Here is a 24,605-nt window from a genome sequence, read left to right as displayed (position 1 = left end):
GAAAAATAAACTCTGTAAATGCACTTAACACCACTGGTTCACATAAACAACACCTTTAATAGGCTACAGGAATATTATAGGAAAGCAAATGACACCATAAATAGTATTTTGCACTTCCATATCATACTAAGATTATGGTAATGTCGTTGTAGAGCCTCTACTAAATACCACATACACACTATAGTTCCCTGTATTAATACTACACTGTGGATGTCTGTGGTTCGATGGGTTCATTTTCACTGAGCGCGCCCCCGAAGAAAAAGCATGTGACTGCGCGCTCCCGGGCGATGGGAGTGGGAGGGGGAGCTGCTCAGCCTTCACGGTGCAACATTGTCTCAGCAAGTCAGCTCTCCAGCGTGGCACTATCCTGCACGGGAAACACACCAATGCTATAGTTTCCAGCGAATGAAAGCTCCGTTTCTCTCCGAAATATACACGCGAACAACTCTTATGTAACCCCCTAACTACGGATTTACGGATTTACACAAAAAGCGTGGGATTTTGGTTTATTCTCGACGGGCCCGGAGACAGCTTGATATCGATAGAGAGACTCAACACAGGTCCCTTGGTCCTGAAATGGACACAGGAATTGTCCCCGAAAAGAAAAGGTAACGTTTACGTTAACGTTAGCTACTTAGCCACCTAGATAACTCGGCGTTTGCTGGCTACTTGGCCAACTTTGGTCTCCGTGTTTTCACTACGCGTGTTTCTACATCACATTCTGGACTTGAAGTCGAGGTTATCCGCTAGTTTTATGTGTTTGTCGGGCAATGCTTTGCCTGTAACGGTGTTAGCAAGCTAGTTAGCGGCTAGCTGCTGCTGCTGTCAATGGTAGGTAACCGAAACCAGAGATAGCTAGATAGCTAGTTAACGTTAGGTTATTACTAACGTTGTCTCTTTTGAGCCTGAGTGTTTCATTATTCAAGATTGCTTTAGTTGTCCTTTCTTAGCTTGTTTACATCTATGAAACGACTGTTGCCTAGCCACTCGCCCATAGCTGTTTTGTTTGTGATCCGCATTGTGTCTTGCTAGTAACGCTAGATGCGCATTCGCCTTAAGTTGGACTTCTGCCACATCAGAATGTTAGTGTGTGCATATAAAAGTTGGATGCCACTTTCCGATGACATCAAAGTAGATATACATGTTGTGGGAAAGTATCATTGTCAGTAATAACAAGCCACCAGTTGGTATTTTTTGTTTTGCAATGGGATAGTTACGGTTCCCCCTATTGTACTATAAAAATACATAACTACTTTTGGAGATGGTCAAGTCACTGATTCAGTGATTTCACCTGAGAATAGTGATCAGTGTAAAGGTGCCAATGCTCATGTGATTGGTGCTGGAAGTAGGGAATGGTGTAGTGTGTGGTTTCTGATTAAATATTTACGCTTAGTGAAAGATGGCCTTGGCTTGGTGCTTCTGCTTCTTTCTTCCGGGCCGAGAACAATTTAGGATATCGTTTGAATAGGAAGTAACCAAATCAGCCTCCTTTACAAAGCTTGCCAGGTTATCTGAGCTGACCTTGCCCTTTTTAAAGTGATTTTCAACACTTTCTAGGCAGGTGTCTGCATTCTGATGTTAGAAAATCTTGTCTGGCTTGGCAAATCTGTCTGTTATACTAGCCCATTTGGCAAAAAAAAACAAAAAAAACAAAACAAAACAAAACAAACAAACAAAAAAACTTCATCTGTAGCAGAAGGTGTGATCCATTTCAAAAGGCTGCTTCTCAGGTAAAATAGCAAAAGTCGACGGTGAACCTGGGATGTACCAGACGCTGTGGCCACACTGTCCGGTTTCGAACAAGTTGGTTTCCTCCCCAGACTGCCAGCTTTGTTAAGAGTATAGGTTAAAATAGACTCCAGTAGGCTGTTCACAAAAGTTCAAATACATGTTTTTCCAAAGACATATGTAAGCATTGGTTCACATTAAATGACACCCAAGACTTGGCACCCAGGTTAATGGAGCTTTATGACTTAATTTTGTGATGGAGCAGTGCCTTTATTCTTCATAATTAATGGGTAAGCCTTGTAACTCACAAGGCTTACCCAATAATTCTGGAGATGCCCCAGTGACAAATCAGTCGGTACTGGCAGATACACACTAAATGTGCTCATAGGTGATACACCTATTCTGAAAACAGAGGCAAGCAGAAAATGAACTGATTTCTCTGTAATCTACAAGCAGCCTGGTGTAATGGCTACCATCTCGCATTGAAAATGTTTCAGATTTTTGGCCAGATATCAATGCTTGACACATATACTGTATCCTTTAAAAATATTTACTCATCTTGACTTTTGTGCATATTTTCGGTGGCTAAAAAATCAGAACAAATTTGAGTGAGATTTTTTGGGTCTGAAATCTGTTGTTTGCTTGGCTCCAAGTTTAAAGGACATTTTAAGATACAAGTCTGATGCAATAGAGGTGCAAGACTTTGTGAAAGTGTGCACCGTTTTATTTAATTTTGGGTGGGGGGTAGAACTTTTGGTGTTTATGGAGCCCTCAGAAATGGTAATTTTTCTGCTATTTCCTGTTCTTTGACAGTTTATGCTGTTTTCTCTCATATTGAAAGATGAGCTTTATGAGCCGGTGACCAGAGCTAATATCAAGGTCAAACTATGAGCTTCAGAGATTGGTACACTGCTAAAGAATGAAGCATGCTAAGTTTTCACACTGGACATTTTCTGATGTATTTTACATTCTTCTACAAATAAATAAATCATAAATAGTTTTGGAGAACTGCATATTTTAGCTTTTTTCTGAAGTGGGCTTAAATGGGACCATAATACAAACAGCATGCTAACATGAGCCAACATGAGCTCACTTAAAATGAGAATAACTTATTATTTCTGTATATGAGCAAAATACTAATTAGTATAATGTTAAAAATTATATCAAAAATATCAGAAAACAGATTTAAGTGGGCTTAAAAGGTTCTTTTACCCTGTCACCTTAGGAGCAAAGATTTGCTCAGGCTCATATATTGCATGGTAGACTTCCTCTTTAGGTTAGGAGTGAGCAGTAGGCTTCATAATTCTCAAGTTTTTAATTTCCTTTTATTGTCACCTGAATGTTAAATTTTACCGTACTACTTTTTAGTGCTTAGGGCAACAAGAACAAATGTGTGTGTGTGTGTGTGTGTGTGTGTGTTCCAGGATGTCCACTGTAGTGGACTGCAGGATAATAGTGTCTGTTTGCTGTCTTTGCCCCTCCACCTCTGGGGTGCACTCCAGCTGTTAGCAGGGACACTTACACTGAAAGCTGGCCTTGCACCACTGAGCGTCCATTCTGAGGCTCCAGACTGCTTGAGCTGTGTCTTTTCCAGCTCTGCTCCCTGACCACCCGTTGCAGCGATCCAGCCTAGGTGGCCTGATACTTGCACACACGTCTATTGGAGAGTGTTTGTGCGTACTTGTCGATATGCGCAGCGAGATGGCTAACTGTCCCCCCTGAAGTCCTCCATTAAAACCAGTTGGAATGAGTTTTGAGCTCCATGTGCCAATGCTCAAAAAAGGGAAAATTTTTGACCCAGTGTCCGCTGCAGTGGACATCATGAAACGGGCTTGTATTTTATGCTTCAGAAAGTTCAGATTCACTAAAATCTCTCTGAAAGCATTCAACAGCTTCTTACACGCAAGAAAAAAATAAAGGTGTTTTTCTGAAAAAATAATTTCATGTGATATTTTCGGACTGAAGAGTCTTTGTTCCATAAAATGTCAAAGGTCTGACACCCAAACATGTGACATCTTTGTACAGCTTAGGTTGTCCTCCTGACGGCACATAAGGAATTTCCATGATCTTAAGAGGATACAGTCAGTAAATAGATGTATTGGTGTCCAATTGTTCATCTTATCACTGTGTGTGTAAGTAGAGAGGGTGCGCATTTCTCTGAGGTTTTCCTGTGCAGCTTCTCCATTGATTCTCCTGGTAAATTTAGAATAGAAAGGTCACTGAAAGAGCACCCTATTTTAAAGATTTTTTTGGGGGGGCATTTCTTCTTTATTTGATAGTGACAGTACAGAGAGAGACAGGAAAGGCAGGGGAGAGAGGGGGGATAACATGCAGCAAAGGGCCTGGGCTGGATTCAAACCCAGGCTGCTGTGGTAAGGACTCAGCCTTGATAAATGGTGTGCACAGTACCAGGTGAGCCACCGGGGGCCTAGAATCAATTTTTTTAACTTTGATGTAGTTCAAGGGGCTTCTCTGGTGTAGTGGACATCCTGCATGCTAAAATCTCACTGAGATGTTAGTGTCATGTACTGATACCAAAATGGCTGTTAGATTGCCATCAGTTATTTTTCCCTACATCAAGTTTACCTGATAACCAAGGCGGCTTATGTTCTTTGTCATATCCACTGAACAAGGGATTTCTCAAGGGATTTTGTGTTAGTAATTGAAGACTGCCTCAGACATCCTGTAGAGCTATACTAGGGAAGATTGATCAGCATTCTTCATGGCCTGACTTTGATGTCTTTATCTTGTTGTTGGATTAATGATGGTCCCCCCCCCCCAGTTTTATCTCAAGTAGATCTTGAGTCTTAACCATCTTGAGTTCCAAACTGCTTTGGTGAAGTGTTTCCCAGTGTGTGTGTGTGTGTGTGTGTGTGTGAGGTGCTCTGATCTTGTTATTTCTGTCTCATCTCTTAATCACTGGGGCTTGACGTCAATGGGAGTGGCTGAATGTGTGTAGCTATTCAGTGACTAGCACTTTACAGGCCTCCGTGAGACAGAGTACGATTTGCACTTGTGTGAGGCTAGCTGGAAGACAGCTGTATCAATATGCTATCCATATACTGTCTGTCTGCCTCACTAGTTCTCTGTCTGTCTAGGTTTCCAGATATGTGACTCTCATTTTATCATTCTATCTATTCATAGTATTTTTTTTTTCTTTTTTTCTGTCCTTAGTTTTTGTGCAGACATAATGAGGTATGGGAAATTGCTACACAGTCAGTGAAAAGAAAAAAAATCAATCCACCAATGAATTAATTAACTAATTAAGAAAAAAGAAAGAATGGAGGGCACAGTGTGTAGTTTGTGGTGCACTGAAGAAGGTTCAGATGAGGAAAAGACCGTCCAGTCACTCCATTTTTTCTAGAATCTATCTCCCTCCGCCATTTGAAGTTAAAGGGTGATGGTCAGTTTCTCCACTGAGCCAACAGAGTTGATTGTATTGATGAGGAAGGTGATGGTAGGGGGTTCCTGTGAACCCAGTATTTTGTAATTTTATTTACTTTATTTATTTATTTATTTTACCTGCGGCCATAAAAAAAAAAATTCAGAAGATATGTGTTGCTTTTACTGAGGCCTGTCTGTCTAGACTTAGAACTGTCATTTAGATAGATAGATAGATAGATAGATAGATAGATACTTTATTCATCCCGAAGGAAATTGGATTTCATCCATGCATCTAGATTTGCAAGTATTACTTTATGTTTAGTGTAGAGTTTGGTAAGCCAAAGAGGAAACCACTGGCAGATGGTCTTAAGTGTGTGCTGCCTATGGGTTGTAAGCGTTCATCAACTGGAAGATCTGTGTTCGGCCCATTTTGTTAGTAAACGTGCTGGAGCTCAGTGGAAAAGCAAATCCCACTACATGCCACTACATAGTTTGCCCCTATGTGTCACAGATAAAATCTATTCCTAACCAATGATCCATTTTTGACCAAACTTGGTGTAATGATGCACCCACCACTGCGTGCCAGAATTCAAAATTCCAGTTAGGGCTCAAAACAAGGCGGCATATTTGTTAGTGATTAACCCAGACTTGGCATTCTTGAGGGACAACATTTTTATTGTTATGTTGTGCTTTTTCATACATTTGTTATATTCTGTGCTGTTCGATTTCAGTTGAGACAAATTTGCTTTTGTTCTCCCGCTGATGCTGTTTTCTGACAGTCTGCACACTTTGCTTTTTTCTGTTTGTTGAATACAAAATAAGCCCAAATAACTGCCTCAGAATCCCCTTTCCAGGCCAGATTTTCATCATTTTCGGTTCAATTGGTTGTCTAACCTTAGTTGGCCTTTATATTTGCTCTCATGATGGCTCTTAGTATATAGTCAAGTAGGGGTTTTTTTTTTGTATGTGTAAGGAGGTATGTTGGCTGGACATGGTGATTTTGGACTGAATGTGACTGAGCATTGTGGTTTTTCTCAGGAACACAGCGAAACTGCAGAAACCTTTACCATCTTGAGCATAAATAGGTTGTTGAGCGATTCGTAATATTGGTATTATTGGTATTTTCATTTTGCCACCCAGGCCTAATGTCCGCTCTGTTGAAATGTCCTTCACTATTTCACTGAATTGTAACCAGCTCCAGGAAAGCCATGACCCTCCAGTGTGGACGGGCAAGCAGAAATCCCTTATGGAAGTAATAAATCATAGGCTTATTGTTATTATTTACGGCACCTAGCAAGCTGCAGCTGCTGGTAAAAGACCCATAAACTCAGTGGAATATGTTGTGGTGTGTGAGGATCAACAGAGGGCTAACTTTTGCTTGTTATGTAAATACAAATACTACAAATGCAGGTGACACGGCTGGCTCACATATTGGTGTCAGACACATTTTTTTGGAAAGTTTATTTTGCCAAACAAAAGAGAAAAAATGTTTGTTTTGAATTTTTGTTATTGAAAAAGTGAATTCAGAAATATTGATGCAAACAGTGAATCGGTTTCATACAGCACTTGCTTTTGCCATAACATTTTGAACACAAATTTAAAAATGTGGTCTGTGAGATATATACATATAATAAAATTTTACAACATATTGTTTCTGACAACAAAGACAGACTACCAAGCTATTGCAGTTGCTGCTGCCTACTCATAAATCTCCCACCTGCACAGAAATGCAGCTGCCAGCAAAGTAGTATGCAACATTGTAACACTTTCCTACCATAAATTTCCATTTCTGATCTAAAATAGATAAGTGGTAACTTTGAGGAAGAGAGAGTTTCCCAGTGGGGTTGCCAGCTAGGTAGCCTCTAATTGAAGCTTTGGTGTTTTGTGCATGTTGTTGCGATATGATAATTAAAGGGATGAAGTGGGAAAAGCGCAAAAGGTACATGAATTTTTATTGTCTTTAAATTATAGTTAATTTGTGAGTGAAAGCAACAAGCATTTTTATTTAGATGAAGAAATTAAAGCTTAAAATGTGTTGCAAACGTCTGGAGTTCATACTAAGCCTTGCTATGCCTGTAAATGGTTTGTTTTAAATCATGCTCTACTGTCCTCTCCATTTGCACTGTTGAGGCGGTGGCACTTCCCTGAACTGGGTTATGTAATAAACAAGACAGTGTTTACTGTCACATTGAACAGCGGTGATAGATAGCCTGAAATATTTCCCCAGTACAATCAGGTCAGTCCCCGTTAATAATATACTGAAGGAACAAGTGTAGCCTATATGACATTGGCCAAGGTGATTTCATTGCAAGATGTTGGCTTTTCCTTTCACCTCCAGTACACTTGATTACTTTAGCTCACAATTCAAATTAATTTTTTTTTATGTTATAGTGATCATTGTTAAGAAGATAAGTTTAATAATATCTAGTCAAACAAAGCAATTGTGAGTGTGTTTGAATCCAAGAATGTCTTGCAGGCATAGGCATGCAAGACCATGTGCATAAGAGTGTTATGTAATGGATGGCCTCTCTATTAGCCTTTGTTTTAAGATCAAGGGCTCTGTCTTGTTTTCATTTCATGTCACATGCAAAAGAATTAAAGCTATTTTAAAAGCTCAGTATCTATTGTGTGAGATAGGGTTGTTAAATTACATAATTTTCATTTTAATCCTATTTACACAAGGCCAAGGATCACAATATCAAATAAAACAGACAACAGCCTGATAAATGTTTGATAGTTGGGGCAGCCTGTAGTACAAAAGAAGCTTTTTCAAATAGTTTTTCCTGTCATTTTGTTATGTTATCAAAATGTAGGATTTGGTGTTATGGCTACTAACCTAAGCTATCATCCTTTATGGTTTGTAAGATTGTAATTACAACACCATGGCTGATTCTGTGCTGTCACATGTTTTACAGCCCTGCGTTGTAGCAACCTAGTTCAGAAAAAGTATTGTGCCAGAGCTAGATGCCTGGACTATGACCGAGTTTGGTGCATCATTACACTGTCAATAACCTCCCCGATGTTGTTCATTCAGTGTGTTGTGTTTGAGTCTGAGTTGCTCAACACACTGCTGGCTCCTGCAAAGGGGAAATTCCCTCACCAGCGTAGCCTAGATCTCTTCGTAGCTTGCTGATTATATTTAATATTTTGACCTACTTGTCGCTTAATTCCCTTGCATACAGTGTAGTAGGGTATAACCTGCACATTTATGCAAATAGTTCTCAGCAAACAGCAGTGCTTAGTGGCTAGTCTTTGCGTTGGACTAGGGAGCAGAACTCTGACTCGGGGGGGAGTGAGAAGTGTGTTGGTATGATGCAGACCTGATTGCATAACACAGTAGTCAGCTTTCTGCTGTCTGGGCCTTTGTGAGTCCTGTAGGGTTGACTGAAGTTGCTGTAAATATTGAGCCCACCATTCCATGCAGCACAACTAGTTTGTCATCTGGATTTAGAAATAAACAAATATGTATTGAATGTGAATGAATATCTATGCTGCTGTTTGTAGCTTTCATTATATTCTGCGCTGTTCACTTGCTCCCTGCATGTGCAAGATGGTGCCACATTTCTGGCTTGCTGTAAAACAGGCAATGCTCAGACAGATTTTAATGTTTAATGTTCCCTAAAGGACTAAATGTCTTTTAGTGTTCTGTAATGTTATTTGTCATCAACTACATAGGAAAGATAGTTTGGAAGGATAGTTTCAGTCTAAAAACAAAACATCCCCTCAGAATAATGTGGGAAAAAGGCTTTGCAACCTGACAGGGCTTCCAAGTAGCTAATTTCAGCTAACAATTCTATTTTCCTCTCACAGAGCGTTTCAAATAACAACATGGCCTTGGTCAGTTGTGATGCTGTAAGTGCATAACAGATCGATTTCAATTAGGTGTGCATTTCAGAATCAAGGGCTTTTCACTTGCCATCCATTTTGTTGTGATGGTCTTCCAGTGTCATTTGGAGTGCATTTGAGGTCGTGAGGTAGTGGTTGTGAGAGGGATTATGATATAAACTCATCAGCGGCAGGAATGACTGCATGCTACTGAATTTATGTTGAGGATTTAGGCAGTCTCTTGATGCTGGTGATCATTCATGAATGCATGAGGTACATATCACAACCAATACAATTGAAAACAGGCAAAATAGTCTTAATTTTGAATGTAAGGCCATGTTTTTTAATATAGGAAAAAAGATAGAATTAAGGGAAGAATTTTTATCTTGTAATCTTGGCCTTTAGAATTCATTATCTTTGTAACTTAAAAATACTGGCTAGTCTTAAGATTAGTTAACTGTGGTGCTTGTACAAGTCAGACCTCTGTTCGAACTGGAAGCAAATAGAGGCTCCATTTTCCGAAAAGCAGCCTGATTGAGCTATAAGGAAACAAATACGAGTATGAGGTAACATGAGCAACAAGCAGTGAGTCATTAAGATCATGTCATGTAAGTAACAAAACAGAGGAGACCATTACCGCCGACATAATAGTGCTTTTGTTCTAATAATAGTAGGTGTCATTTATCCTGTGTTGGTGTGGCTGCTGCCTGCATTCATGTTAGTATTACCATTTTCCCTTCGTAGATCTGTTGAGCCAGGCTCGTAAATGTCAGGATGACTGGTATCTTACTGTAGCTTGGCTCTGCATCAAGAAGGCAGGCAGGAGAATTCATGCAACCGAGCCCCCTCTCCCAGCCAGTCGTTTCAAGGAGGCTGACTGTGCTTCCCTTGGTCAGCAGCCAATAAAACAGTCGTCTAGAGCTGTGTATGTAAATTAATTCGATAAGTGAGGGGCGAGGGGCGGTGACTGGACTGTCAGCTTGCTTGTTGCAGACTCTAGTCATTGCAGCCCTCCCGAGTGATTGTCCAGTGGCTGGGTCTTAGACCAGACTCAGCATACAGTCTCAGTCAGAAAGAAAGAAAGGAAGTGGTTAAGGATGCCACCCTTGCTAGTCTGTGTGCTTGAGTCAAAACCAGGCTGTAGCCAGGCTGCCGCTGACCTGCCACCTGTCTCCCACAGGGTCAGCTCAGAGCGGAGAAAGGAGAAGTCACGGGATGCTGCGCGATGCCGGCGTGGGAAGGAGTCAGAGGTGTTCTACGAGCTGGCCCAGCAGTTGCCCCTGCCCCACAGCGTCAGCTCCAATCTGGACAAGGCCTCCATCATGAGGCTCACCATCAGCTACCTGCGCATCAGGAAGCTGCTCAGCACTGGTAAGTATCCATTTGGGGAGCAGGATAACACTACTGAATTGTTCTGACTAGCGGGCAAGTTTGTAGCTTGGGATATAGGTGCTCTTGTATTTGGTCAGTTTTTATTAAAAAGTTGAAAGCAGTGAATCCTGTAGAGGTGGACAGATTTTTTGGTTCTGAGATCACTCCAGGGCAAAATCAAAGATCCAGTAGCATAGGTTAAGAATATCCCTTACTGGGCATATGGTGAAATTATATTAAACTGTGCTGCTATTGAAATTCGCTGTTTGTTTTTTTTTTCTTTTTGGCTGTTTTGAGAAAACCTTTGTGGTGCGGTGTGTCAGCTGCTCCTGAAAATCTATAAGCTTGCACACATGCAGATATAGATTCCTTTGCAGTCATACTTGCCTGTGTCTGTGCTGTTTTTTCTGCGTGTCGCAGTGCCCGGCCCATGCAAACAGGTTCTCTGAACCAACACATTGAATCCTAATGACCTGTGTCTGATATATGGAATACTTTCAACTCCTCTTTTTTTTTCTTTCTCTCTTACTTCCCTCCCGTTTTCATTGCTTTCCTTAATGCCTCCCTCCCTCCCTCTTTTCCTCTTGCAGATGAGCCAGTGGCAGAGGAGGAGACAGAGCTGGACGCTCAGCTGAACAGCTCCTACCTGAAGGCTCTGGAGGGCTTCCTCATGGTGCTGTCAGAGGACGGGGATATGATCTATCTCTCAGAAAATGTCAACAAGTGCCTTGGGCTGGCACAGGTTGGTCTGATTTGCCCAGTCCTCACAAGGGAAATAAAAAGGATGAGTTTTAGGGGGAAGGAGACAGAAGTAGAAAATTTAAAGGCAAAGCAGCAACACAACTGGAATAACATAACTTAGAACAAAACGGGCAATTTTAATGATGGAGAGGAGGCCTTGGGATGTGAATTTCACTTTTTTAAGATATCATATATATTGTGCTATATATGTTTTTTTATATATTATGTTTTATATATATTTATTATGTATTATATATTATGATATATACGCCTAAAAAACTGCATCCTAGCTGCATCAAAGTTTGGAGCTAGGATGAGAAGAATATGTTATTTACAGTTATAAGACAGTTTTATGAACCTGCTGGTGAAAGGGACTCATGCTTTGTCCTCTCCTGGCTCTGCTCCCTGTAGTTCGACCTGACTGGACACAGCGTGTTCGACTACACACATCCTTGTGACCAGGAGGAGCTGAGGGAGATGCTGGTCCACAGAACAGGTGAGGGGAAAACAGTTGTGAACAACATCCCATCTGGAGACTTTTAATGGAGAGAGACAAGTGCGCACAAGCACTCTGTTGGGTGTGCCAGTGCACCAGTCAGCAGTGGGTCTGATTTGCTGTGAGCTGGCAAATTCAGAGTAGGAGGTTGTCAGAACAAGTTATTTCCAAGCTCTTGTCCTCAGGTCACTATGATTAGACATGGCTGGTGTGTGCTCCCATGACCTTTCACTCAGCATTACTGGCACAGCACAGTATGTCATTGGCACATTTTCTGTTTTGCTTTCACAGCAATATTTAACCTTGTTTTTTGTGTCAGTGAATAGTACCCGTAGTACCCATATTGACATTTTCACCTAATCCTCAGTGACTAGAATTTGTTTTTCAGTCACGCTGAAACTAAAAGCTGTGTCCATAACAGCAGAGGTTAAATTAGTTCAATCAGTAGTTTACAGTGGCTTCCTCAAAAATGTGCTCCAAAGATGTAATTTTTCATCTTTGAGTTACCTCTAATTGCAACAAACAAATTACCATATACAGACAAATTTGCACTGAAGAAAAAAAACAAAGGTAGCTCTTAAGGCTCCAGAAATGCTGACTTGAAGTCAGCTTTGCCACTTTCTGCCTTGGTGATGTGTTTGAGTAGGAACTGTTATCAGCAAGTTGACAAGTTATTTGTGTGTGTGAATGTAGACTGTTGACTTTTTAGATAGAATAAGGGCCTACTCACATTAGGGCCATTTGCTCTGTATCGTACTAAAGCAAAAATGCCCCCCACCCCAGTCCCCTGCTGGCCTGTACTCACATTACCTAAAGCCCAAAGCGCTCAAGATAGATAGAGATAGATAGATAGATACTTTATTCATCCCGAAGGAAATTCGCAGTTTTTCAGCAGTATCCACAGATTACCGATTAAATAAATAAAAAATAAAGAATAAGAGCTAAGTACAACACACTAGAGATCTAGCGCGATTGCCCCCGGTATGCACGTCATCACGTTGAAATAAGACAACAGGCATGGCCCGACGTCATCATAAATCAATATAGTTCAGATACATTCATCATGTCTTCCTTTTAACTAAAAGATGTTTTAGTTTCTTTTAATCAGACATAGGTTAAGGGATGTTTATTTACCTTGACAGTTTCACAGGTAACTTCCTCCTTTTTCAGAAAGCGTCCAACTGACAGCCGGAGAGGCATGTCAGCTGGCTGCTATATGGCAGTCTGTGTGCGCGGTGCACCTGTCAGATCCGGCAGACCTGACCGGCAGATCTGCCGGATCTGACAGGTGCGCCGCGCACACAGACTGCCATATTTACCTTTCATTATAAGTCGACTTTTTTTTATACGCGGTTGCAGCAGCACAATGGACAACATTGGATTGCGCAACGTGGCGATTTGCCGGTAATCACACTGCGCGCATTAAACGGTTTAGCGGAGGCAGGAGGAAACTGGGAGGGACGGTCGCATGATTTACGTCGTATCCACGTTCGCGTGCTGTGTGCGTGACCGTGCATGTGCTCGTGCATCAACGCCCGTACCATACTGGAGCACACCCCCTCCAACCGTGCCAGAGCGGGGGAAGTGTACTGTATTCAAGCATGGAATGGAGTGATCACACTAGTCAAATAATCCGGATTTTGCAGTCAAACGTGCTTGGGCATGGTACAAACTTGGTAATGTGAGTAGCCTCTAATTGAGATGCAGTTTTGAAGTGTTCTGCGGTTAGTTACAAGGTGAGTTAAGCACTGATGAAAAAATAGACAGCAGTGGAGCCAGTCATGCATTTAATATGGTGAAAGAAAGAATTTCATGATGCTGGTATTCCCATTTCAACTTTGCTGCTCGTCCTGCTCTTGTCATTTCAGGCTCTAAGAAAGCCAAGGAACCAAACACAGAGCGCAGTTTTTTCCTTCGAATGAAGTGTACTCTCACCAGCAGGGGCCGCACTGTCAATGTCAAGTCAGCTACATGGAAGGTAAGCATTAGTGCTCACATCTGGGAAACTTAACATTTTCAGGAACGAATCATTGATTTCTTATCATCAATGGACTGGAAAGGTCTTAAGACACTGACAGGAATGTCAGTGGCCTAATTGGGCTAGTGTCTCTGGAAAAAAAGCAATGTGGCAATAGATAGTTACATGATAGTTAATAGGGTTATTTTCAAATAATGTATATATATTTTTTCCGTTTCCCGGGCGGGGGGGAAACGGAAAAAAAAAGGTTCAGGCTCAAGATTTTTTTCCACTATCAGCCCTGAAAATGGCATCGTACAGCATCGGCAGCTAAACTGGCAATCGCGATAGATTCCATCCATCACCGGATTCAAAGGATTCATCAAAGGATTTTAAAGAGTTGTTAAAGGTCACACATTATTGGCAATCAATCAGTCATTCACGCCTGTGAACTCTGTGCCTCATTACACTGTTATTCTAAGGGTATGCAAATAGTCAGGTGTGACATTAGTTTCCATGGAGTTACAGAGATTCACACTTCATCAGACTGCATACATTTTTGCTTTTATATTAAATGTAAGATGAAAGAGATGGAATTCTTCAAATGACAGCAAAGTAGTGGTTATAGTCTCTGATAATTGACTGTCCTGTTGCATCAGAGACTCTAAAACATCTTTGGCAGCTAACAGAGTTGTGCCTCGGTCCTGTCCTCACTGCTTAGGTACTCCACTGCTCAGGCCATGTGCGTGTGTATGAGAGCCCTTCTGAGCAGACTTCCTGTGGCCACAAGGAGCCCCCTGTTCCATACCTGGTTCTGATCTGTGACCCCATCCCACATCCTTCCAACATTGAGGTCCCTCTGGACACAAAGACCTTCCTCAGCCGCCACACACTGGACATGAAGTTCACCTATTGTGACGAGAGGTCAGTTTGCCCACTCAGTGAATATTCAGCATTTAAGAAGCTTACACGTGGTTCATGTCTGATCCATTTATTTAAGCTTTGTGTAGCACTTGTCATTTGGCCACTGCTGGATAGAAACTAAGCCATAGTCAGTGTAGTCCTGCAGAGCCACCTTGTGTTCAGTGATGATAACAAACTCAATATTTTCTTGCCTAGTCAGTGAGAGAATTTAATCTTTTTTTTTGCTCTCCAGGATCACTGAGCTTATGGGTTATGACCCTGAGGACCTCTTGAATCGCTCAGTGTACGAATACTATCATGCTCTGGACTCAGACCATCTTACGAAGACCCATCACAACTGTTAGTACCAATATCAGCAATGAAGAGAACATTTAATGAAATTCACATCACACATTTCACATCAAGAATAACTTAATAACTGCTTTTCTTTTTCAGTCTTTCATTCTTTTTTTTTTTTTTTACTAAATGTAAACCAAATTAATGACGTCTGTTTGCTGTTTTTCTTTTTTGTTACATTTCTGTTTACTCTCAGTGTTTGCAAAGGGTCAGGTCAGCACAGGCCAGTACCGAATGTTGGCCAAAAGAGGAGGCTTTGTGTGGGTGGAGACCCAAGCGACTGTCATCTATAACAACAAGAACTCCCAGCCACAGTGTGTTGTCTGTGTCAACTTTGTGCTCAGGTATGATGATGATGAAGTTTTATTCAGAGAAATTATTTAATACTCAAATGCATGCATATGGCTTCATGACTGTGATGTCTCTCTCCTCGGTTATAGTGGCATCCAGGAGGAGAAACTGATCTTGTCTCTGGAGCAGACAGAGGAAATTAAGCCAGTGAAGGAGGAGCAGCCGGAGGAGGAAAAGGCAGTGGCAGAGAAGGAGGACAGTTCTCCAGCCCTGCTGAAGGAGGGGAAGAGCCCAGAGTTGGATGTTGTCAAGCTGTTCACTCAGCCAATCGAGGACCAGCCTCTGGCCAGCCTGTATGAAAAGCTGAAGGAAGAGCCTGAGGCCCTTACCCTGCTGGCCCCAGCTGCTGGAGATACCATCATCTCCCTGGACTTCAGCTGCCCTGGTTAGTGCCCTCACACACTCACATTCACACTGATGTTCCCTCAATGAACCTTCAAGCTTTTTTAAATATCTTAAGTGTTAATCAGTGTTTATACTGAAGGTGGTTCAAAGCATTCTACCTTCTCTCCATCCTCCACTGCAGATTCTGAGATCCAGCTGCAGAAGGATGCCCCACTCCTCAATGATGTTATGTTGCCGTCCACCAGTGACAAGCTGGCCCTACCTCTTTCCCCCCTGCCACCCACCGAGACTCCCCACATAGCAAGCAGCACCTCTGGGGATGCAAAAGCTGAGTCTTACGCTCCAGCACCCTCTACCCCACCAGGAAGCCAGAGTGTTGGCAGTGGCTCCACAGAGGTAAGAACTGATGAAGTCCAGAAGTTGTTCTTTTTGTTTTTTTGTTTGTTTGTATATTACACCCGGGAAAGTAAGCTTTTTATTTAACTCAGTGTTTATTCTGGCCTGTGTTTATTCTCTTCAGCCGGATAGCCCCCTGGACTTCTATTTTCCAATGGACTCGGATATGAGCTCGGATTTCAAACTAGACTTGGTGGAGAAGCTGTTTGCCATTGACACACAGCCCAAGACTCCTTTCACCCCACAGGTACAGTTCTAGTGGACAGAGTGCACCATTACTGACTTAAGAGTGTCATTGATCTGATGCAGTTAAAGGTTTGTTTGACTCATCAGAGCTTTGTGTCCTCTTTTAAGGCCATGGAAGACTTGGAGATGTTGGCTCCATACATTTCCATGGACGATGACTTCCAGCTGCGCACTCTGTCACCAGAAGAGCCTCTGTCATGCAGCCCTGTCAAATCCCTGGAGAGCTCTCCTCTCCACCTCACCCAGGAAGTCCACAGCTATCCCAGCTCCCCCTTCAGCACACCTGGCAGCCGCACAGCTTCCCCAGCCCCAGCTACCCCTGAGCCAGTAAACACCCCTCATACAGCAGCAATGCTTTACAAGAGGTAAGTCCTCCAAAATACACCTAGATCACATTCAGACCACATCATGTGTTTTTTTTTTTTTTTTGGTAGCTAAGTATCACAATTGTTGTGCTGCAGGACCCCACAACTGGACAATTTAGAAATCTCCCTTAGGACCCTGGCAGCCCAGAATGCACAGCGCAAAAGAAAACTGGGTGACCTCAAAGAGATTGTTGGGCCGGTAAGTCATGAGTATCCAACATGATGTCCATGTGAAAAAACAAGTGGGAAATGGAATAATGCACAAAAACAAAAAATGTTTGTGGTATCACAAGTGTTACAAGTCACAGAGTGCCATGTTCAGGACATGCTCCAACTCAGCAGCTGCCATACTAAATCTACTTTTTTGTCTATTTTTGCACTTCCTGAGGTTTACAGCATCAGTTTATAGCAAACAGGATTGCAATAGGGGCAAAGTTACTGTTAATTTCCAGAAACTTTCTAGAACCTTTCCATAGGAAATATCCCAAGTTGGAAACTTTCTATAGAAATTAATGGGAATTAATGAGATTTTACAGGAATTACCTGGAAATTTCGGGTAATTTATACAAACTGTATCATATACAAACATAAGCATTTTGTTTTGTCATAAGCAGACATGCATGCCAACTAATATAAATTTTAAAAATGACATTTTTGACTTTGATTTATTTGTTAGTAGAACTTTAATGGATTTTTTCATTGAACAACAAAAAGCTTCTCAAACCTCTGGTTTCTGCATTTTTCCTCAATCCTTTCAGGCCTAGTGTGCCAGATTTTAGAAATGATCTTTGCATGTGATGGAGGAATGCTCACTGCATGGTAGTAATCAACTGAATTTGCATTAAATATGGTTGTTTCAACCAAGATTATGCTGCAAGATGGGGCTTGTCAACTACATTTAAATTCCCTGTTTAGAGGCTAACCTGCAATTTAGCAAATTTCCACTTTATTCCCATCAATTCCTATCCGTTACCATGGAAAGTTTCCAACTTTGAAAATTCACAGAACTGTGCAACCCTAATAGCAAATACATTTTAGTTTGCATTATACAGTGTCCCACCTGTTCAGTTTCATATCCTAACACGATGCACAAGTGATGGCTTGAGTCTCTGTTTTGTGTTTTCCCAGGGCACATTGGTGCAGGAACCATCAGAGCAGGGGAAGAAGCTGAAGGTATGTGAGACATCAACATCGGAACCACGCTCCCACAGGACCATACTTCTGCTGCCTACAGGTGAGTAGACTGGAGCTCTTGGCACTGCTTTGGACAAGTGTCAAAAACTTGACGTGAATCAAAGCACAACTGCAATCTGTCGTCTTCTCTCTCTCAGAATTGGCGAGTCGACTGCTGGGCTGCTCGTCTGAGGGCACCAGTTCGCCGTTCACCCTGCCACAGCTCACCCGCTACGACTGCGAAGTCAACGCCCCTGTGCAGGGCCGTCAGCACTTACTGCAGGGGGAGGAGCTGCTGCGTGCTCTGGACCAAGTCAACTGAGAAAACGCTTAGCCTGCCTCACTGCTGGACTAGATTGGACACTACAGTTTCTTCCTCACTTTCTCACTCTCTTTCTCCAAGCCCCCCCTACCCTTATTTATGTCTCTATCAGTTTGATTTTAGTTTGGCTGCCGTTAGTGCACACCACGTGATCTCTGCAGCATTCCACCGTGACGAACACCATAGCAGCGTTTGGTTTTTGGTGCAAGGGATTCAGACATCAAGAATACCTGATATTTTATTTTTTTGGGGAGTCTCTCTTAGCACACACAGCGCCTTGATAGATGACCCTGTTCCAGCAGGTCACCAAGAACCTGGCGCTACTGCCAGCAGTGTATTGTAAGCTTAAGTCGCACAATTTATATTTTCTTAAAAAGAGAAATATTACCAGCAATATATATTAAGCCTTTTTAAAGTAGTTTTAAGGGGATTTCAACAATTTTATTTTTCCTCCCATACTTGTATGTTGTAGTACTCCTAACAAAATGTCTTTAGTCCAGACCTATGAACCTATTGTACTTTAAAACCTAATGTGGTTTGAATGTTATCTCCATTTAATAGCTACCAGTCTTTGAGGTAAATGCATTTAACTGTGTAGTAGTTCAGTACATGTCACTTTATTACATTACTGTAAGTGTGCGTTACTGTACATAGACCAGGGAAATTTTAATTGACGCAGTATGGCGTTACATGACCATTACGCTCAAATTGAAATATGAGAGTAACTGGTTCACCTTTTTGTTTGTTTCTAATCATAAAACATTTCTATTGAGACATGAAGTGAATTTGTTTTGGTTTTCACTGTACGTTACATACTCAAAAACAGTCCGTTTAAATAAGTGGAATTCATTAAAAAAAAAAAAAAAAATCATTTATTTTACCAGTGTAATCATTGTCATCATAGTAGAATTTGTGAGTTGTCAAACTTGTTTGCTCAGTTATTGGTAGCCAGTTTTATACCATTGGTTCATGTTGCAGTGTTGGGTCTCTCATGCTTCTTGTCACTGTCTAACATTAAACTGCTTTATTAAAATATATTGTTTCAGTTTTTATTAACTTATAACACTGTCTTATTCTGGGATATAGAAACACATTGCAAAAACATCTACATTGATTTGACCAGTTTTTCAACTCAAGGTAGAGGTAAAACATTTAAATTTGTAAATGCTGTGATGCTTACGGATGATTTCAATTTGAACAATATGGCGCAAAACAGCTGATACCTTCCAGTTAAAGCTGACACTGCACCAAGTTGTCATAGGAATATAAAAGCTAAACATTGTTCAAATACTTATGGAGCTCATAGTTAAACAATGGATAAGAAAACATGATAAGTTGAGAAATTTCAACCTCATTTTGGATTTATTAAAGTCCAAACAAACAGTCACCCAGCCCCGTTCAGTATTGTCTCTAACTTCTCATGTGAGTGAGTCCTGTCCGTCAGGCCACAGTGGTTTAGTGAGGAAATCCAGTGTTGTCAGTGTCACTCCGTGTACTCGGGTGTCATCTGCAGCTGGAGCAGCTTCTGTCCTCTCTGCACCAGCACTGTGATGTTGTTGTTGCTGCGGACGGCCTGGTAGATCTCCTCGGACGTGTTCACCTTGGTGCCATTGATCTCCAGCACAATATCTCCTGGCAGCACGCCAGCCCTGAAGGAAGGGAGTGACAGTATACTAGCTTAGCAACAATTCACCACACGAGACGCTTCATACTTATCCTGCTGTGTCCAGTGCCCATGCAACATCAAAAATAAATTTTGGGTTCCTACGCACATTTGAAGATTAAATTCTATGGCTTCTCCAGAGTGCATACTTTTATTGATGTGTTCTGAATGAATATGTATGGCCTGCTAACAGTTGCCAGAAAAATGTGGAACTGAGTCAGTATCTCCTCATGCGTAGGTGTACAAATCATGACTCATGGAAAAAAATAAATTTGAAGGAAATATCCCTGATTTTTCAAGAGCTTCTCATAAATGCAACGCTCAATTTTCAATTACCATGACCTTTCCAGGATTTATGTCTATTTGAAAGATTATAGCAAAACCAGAAGCGCTTATTTCTACCTCTATCAACATCTACTCCACTAAATCTTCTCAAAAGCCCCAGTCCAAGTCTCTTCTTCTACATCCCACACTGACAACCCGCACTTAACAAAACTGGGAGTCCAGTATAACACCAATGACTGGTGTCACGTGATACAACATGGCAGTCAGTAATTCCTTCCTGAAACCAAGTTTCCCACAGGAGAGTTCCATTGTGCCGTTGAAACACAACGAAATTTAAGTCCAACTACAGAAGCCATTAAATCCATAAAATCAGACTATAACAATAGATGGGTTCATTTCCAACTGGAAGTACAACCAACAATACATGTGAAAGATGCACATATTCAGTGATCAGGACAAAACCAATCGTCTCAGTAACAAGATACAAAAAAATAAGTCACTAAACTGAAGGAGCAAGAAGGACTGTTAAATACCACTGCTCATGCTTTTCTCTCTCTCTTTTGTCAATGAACTGTTTTGATCCTGCACCTGTAATAGGTTGTAAAAGGTGTGTGCTCTTCTCCTCTCTGTCTTCACTAACTAGGGAAATTAAATTGATTTGTTTTAACCAATTCCCAACCAATTACCAGGATCAATTAACCACTGCACCATCAGCGTGCCTACCTGTTGGCTGGTGAGCCTGTGATAACCCTGTGGATCAGGATGCCATGTGTCACATCTGGGAACGCCGGGTCTCTCAACTTCAGCTCAGCGATGATGCTGAAACCAAAACACATTCAGATTTAACTCAGGGTACCGATATCATGCCGACAATCAGCCTTACACAGCTTCACCTCAGGTCTCCCTGATCCTGATGTGTTTACCTTGGCGTCAGAGTCAGCATCATTACACCGATATACCGCCGCCTCGTCTCTGACTGACCGAACCAGGAGTCTGGCAGAAAACAGACAAGAACAGACACTGTGAAAATAATCTCTTTAAAGTTATTTCAGTGGACTTGATATAAAAATATTAGAGAGATAACAAAAGCATGATGACAAATGTCATGAGCAAGGTTTTAAATTAAAATATTACAAGTACACAGCACGGCACTTTGCCATGCCTTTATTAAATACTGCTGTGAACTGGGTTTACAGCACCATGACAGGCCTTGTTCTTCATTTTCATTCACCTTTCAGCAGGAAATATGCTTAACATAGCAGCACATTGCTGGCTGCAGGTGTTTTTGGCACCTTTAACTTGTCAGTCTTTACTCGTTCTTACTTTTTCTTTCTGCCGCCTTAGCGAGGAAGAGTCTCAAGTGATCAGACGGGATCGCAAAGGAGATCCCTGCTGTGACCTTCATGGTGTTTATACCAATGACTTCTCCGTCCTGATGAGAGAAAAGATGAGCTGTACTTAAGGAGGCACTTCACTGACTGCATCAGGACCTTTTTTGGCTGACAAAGTCAAACTTAAATTTCACAACTTGACACTTTGGAGCAATGAACACTTTAAGTGAGACAGTTTTGACTATACTAAAGTAATCTTTTAAGATAACGTTTCAGGGTATGATTCTAATAAAAAGCCTCTCTCTTTTCGGTTGTTGATTTGTGGGGGAATTCATTGTTGATCATTTCAATGTCATCAAATAGCACTGCGGTAATTTTCACTTCCTTCATGCTCTGGCAACACTCTGTACAACTATTTTATTAACCTCTTATCAGTGGTGTTGGCTCAAAGGTCAGATTTCTCCAAAACTGATCTAATTGTCTTAGAGGTGTGCTTTCACATCAAAAATGCACATCATGATATATACCGTGCGATAGACAAAAAGGTGCTGAATACAACAATTTGTGATCAAAACTGGAAAGGGGTTACCATGCAATCTTAATAACTTTACATACATGTGTCACTGTAATCTTACAAGAGAACACACACCCTGGAAATTCTCTGTTCCTTAAAATGTTGCATCACAGGAACCTGAACAAAATCAGTTGATTCTTTTGAATATGATGACTAAAGCGCAGCCAGGATTTGTGACTCACCAAGTTGATCAGTGGGCCTCCTGAATTCCCAAACTGCAAGACACAGATCAGTCACACGTGAGATAAGCAAAATATAAACCACTTCTGTGTCACAGTAAATCATGTCTGCACTGCAGGGTTTTCTTTTCCTGATCCATCCCTGCACTTTTGCTGTCCAATTTGTAAGTCCTCAAATTATAAAACCATCCACACATAAACAAAAGGACATACATGCACTCAATATAGTGAATGACAAAAGCACTCACATCAATGGCAGCATCAGTCTGGATGTAGTCCATGTTGGAGTTGGACAGGCCCAGCTCCCTGCTGCCTCTCTGTGCCGAGCTCACGATGCCCGACGTGATAGTGTTCCGTAGTGCAAACGGGCTTCCCATGGCAACGACAAACTCGCCTTGTCGGACATCTGCAGACCGGCCGAGGGTGAGAGTGGGCAGGGGGTGCTACACATTGGGGGAGGTGGGAGAGAGAGAGAGAGAGAGACTAGAGACACTTGTCAAATGAACAGCAGGTGTGGGGGGAAATGTGATACAGCACAGGATTGTGATATTTTGTGTGGCAATATTGTATCGATACACGAACACCAAGAATGGATGTAACATTTGTGGCAAGTTTTTATGACAGAGTGGGTCAATCTCATTTTGCTTTATCCTATTAGATAAAACAGATGTTGGCACTGTTGAAAATTAGCCAACTTGGCTAAACCGGCATGTTTACAGAAATGTTTATTAACGTGCACTGTCTCTGTATTCTAAACTAATAAACAAACAAACAAACAGTTTTCCTTTGGGGGCACTATTTGCAGTTGAAAAAATGGCAATAAATCGCAATACATGTTATCATAATACACAGCATATTGCCAACTGTTTAAAAACAAAACACTATTATATCGCGACATCAGTATTGTGATAAAATGTTATCGTGGGGCCTCTGCTGATTCCCACCGCTACTGAACTGCACCTGCTCATTCATACATCAGAACAGAACAACTAATAACAGCATACATAACTATGTTATCTTCACTAAGTTTACATTATGAACTGTAACCTATTACTTTCTGTTAAAAAGTGTCACAACCCCCTGTGGTTTTCTGTCCCACAGTGACACGACACAACAGAGATGATCCCAGACCACTGTTCACCTGGGCATTGATTTTGATGGTGGCAATGTCTGCCACCTGGTCCACGTCCTGCACGGTGGCTTGGTATGTCTCTCCGTTGGTGAGCTTCACACGGACACCTCTCTTGTTGGCCACAACGTGAGCGTTTGTGACGATAAGGCCATCACTGCTGATGATGAAGCCGGAGCCATTGGATACAGGGACTTCCCTTCCAGAGAATGGATGCCTGCAGCAGTACACACACACACACACGCGCACGCGCACGCGCACACACACACACACACACACGCACACACACACACACACACACACACACACACACACACACACACACACACACACACACAGGGGTTAAGCACTCTCAGCCTGGGACTCACCATGTATACTTTGGGCCCTGAGAACAAAACCAAAACTCATTCTGACCTTTGACCTCTTGTTGACCCGTCATTGTACGGGCCTATTTTACTTCCCAGTCAACGTACCTGCCTACTATTTCAATGTACACCACAGCTGGAGTTGACTTTTCGACTACATCTGCAATGAAGTTGTATTTGTAGCGGGGACTATCGGGTTTGTAGGGCGAGGCGCACTGGGCTGACAGCAGGGTATGTCCCACAATCCACCCAGAGACAGACGCTGTCCCGTCGCTGGCTTGTCCGTGTCTTTTACTGTCCAAAAGTGCCACACCACACAGTCCCAAGCCCAGGGCCGCTGACTTGATGAGACCTCCCCGGCCGCCGGTGCTCCTGCCCCGGCCGCCCCCTGTGTCCCGGGTCGGAGCCGCTCCGTCCAGGCAGGAGCTCCCAGCGCCGCCCGCTTTCGTTTTGTCCCACACGGAAACAGAGGAGGCCCGGTAAGCACTTCTTTCAGCCAGAGAGACAAAGCCACGTCTCTGTTCCTGAGTGTATCTCCTGAGAAGCAACAGTAAACAGCGATTGGCAGCATGTGATGCCATGTTGCATCACTTCGGAGCTGCTAGTTTGAACACCGCGTTTGGACGGACAGGAGACGGACTGTCGGTCCGCACTGAACCTCAGCCAGAGTCTGGGAAACACACAACGACACACCGAGACTATTTCCTTCAAATATAGGCGTCAGCAGCCTCGCTTGTCAACAAGACAGAAAACAGGAACACTAACCCGATCGCGGAAGTTTATTTGTACTGAGCGCGTGCGCAGTATGGCACTACTGTCTGGAGATTTTTTTTTCTAGGAAGGTGAAGTCTTTTTTCTTCTTTTACATTATGAATGGTTATTTTGGCTTATTGGTCACGGTTGTTATGAATAGGTTGGTTAGCCTATAGGCAAGATTATGAAAAGAATGTAGAGAATTAACCAACAAGGCAAAATGACCATCCAAAGCGTAAAACAAACAGACAAAAATATTAATAAAATAAAAAAGTGTAAAATCCGTCGCCTTGATAGGAAAAAAAATCGGTCTGGGACGCATGTACGAGCAGCAAGGTGAGCAGACGGACACTGGTAATTTTAAGT

The 24,605-nt window shown here is 42.1% G+C and overlaps 2 protein-coding genes across 2 annotated transcripts; one reads left to right on the top strand and one right to left on the bottom strand.

Annotated features, from left to right (window-relative positions):
• Positions 1-304: 304 nt before the first annotated feature.
• On the top strand, positions 305-18,961 carry hif1aa (hypoxia inducible factor 1 subunit alpha a). The gene is made up of 15 exons (XM_030045216.1): positions 305-608; positions 10,118-10,308; positions 10,899-11,050; positions 11,461-11,545; positions 13,414-13,523; positions 14,224-14,426; positions 14,659-14,765; positions 14,959-15,106; positions 15,203-15,498; positions 15,640-15,854; positions 15,979-16,101; positions 16,209-16,465; positions 16,562-16,664; positions 17,594-17,699; positions 17,797-18,961. Exons 1-15 carry the CDS (start codon positions 577-579, stop codon positions 17,958-17,960), a joined length of 2,292 nt encoding a protein of 763 aa, XP_029901076.1. The 5' UTR covers positions 305-576; the 3' UTR covers positions 17,961-18,961.
• LOC115354729 (serine protease HTRA2, mitochondrial) lies at positions 18,206-24,290 on the bottom strand. Its single transcript, XM_030045217.1, has 8 exons — positions 23,595-24,290; positions 23,134-23,338; positions 22,241-22,435; positions 21,996-22,028; positions 21,232-21,340; positions 20,832-20,901; positions 20,632-20,727; positions 18,206-19,609 (listed from the first exon to the last, which is right to left on the bottom strand). Exons 1-8 carry the CDS (start codon positions 24,065-24,067, stop codon positions 19,444-19,446), a joined length of 1,347 nt encoding a protein of 448 aa, XP_029901077.1. The 5' UTR covers positions 24,068-24,290; the 3' UTR covers positions 18,206-19,443.
• Positions 24,291-24,605: the final 315 nt, after the last annotated feature.

The sequence above is a fragment of the Myripristis murdjan genome, chromosome 22, assembly GCF_902150065.1.
Source record: "Myripristis murdjan chromosome 22, fMyrMur1.1, whole genome shotgun sequence".
NCBI lineage: Eukaryota > Metazoa > Chordata > Actinopteri > Holocentriformes > Holocentridae > Myripristis > Myripristis murdjan.
Note: the sequence above shows the minus strand (reverse complement) of the source record. Positions and strands in the feature narration are given on the sequence as shown.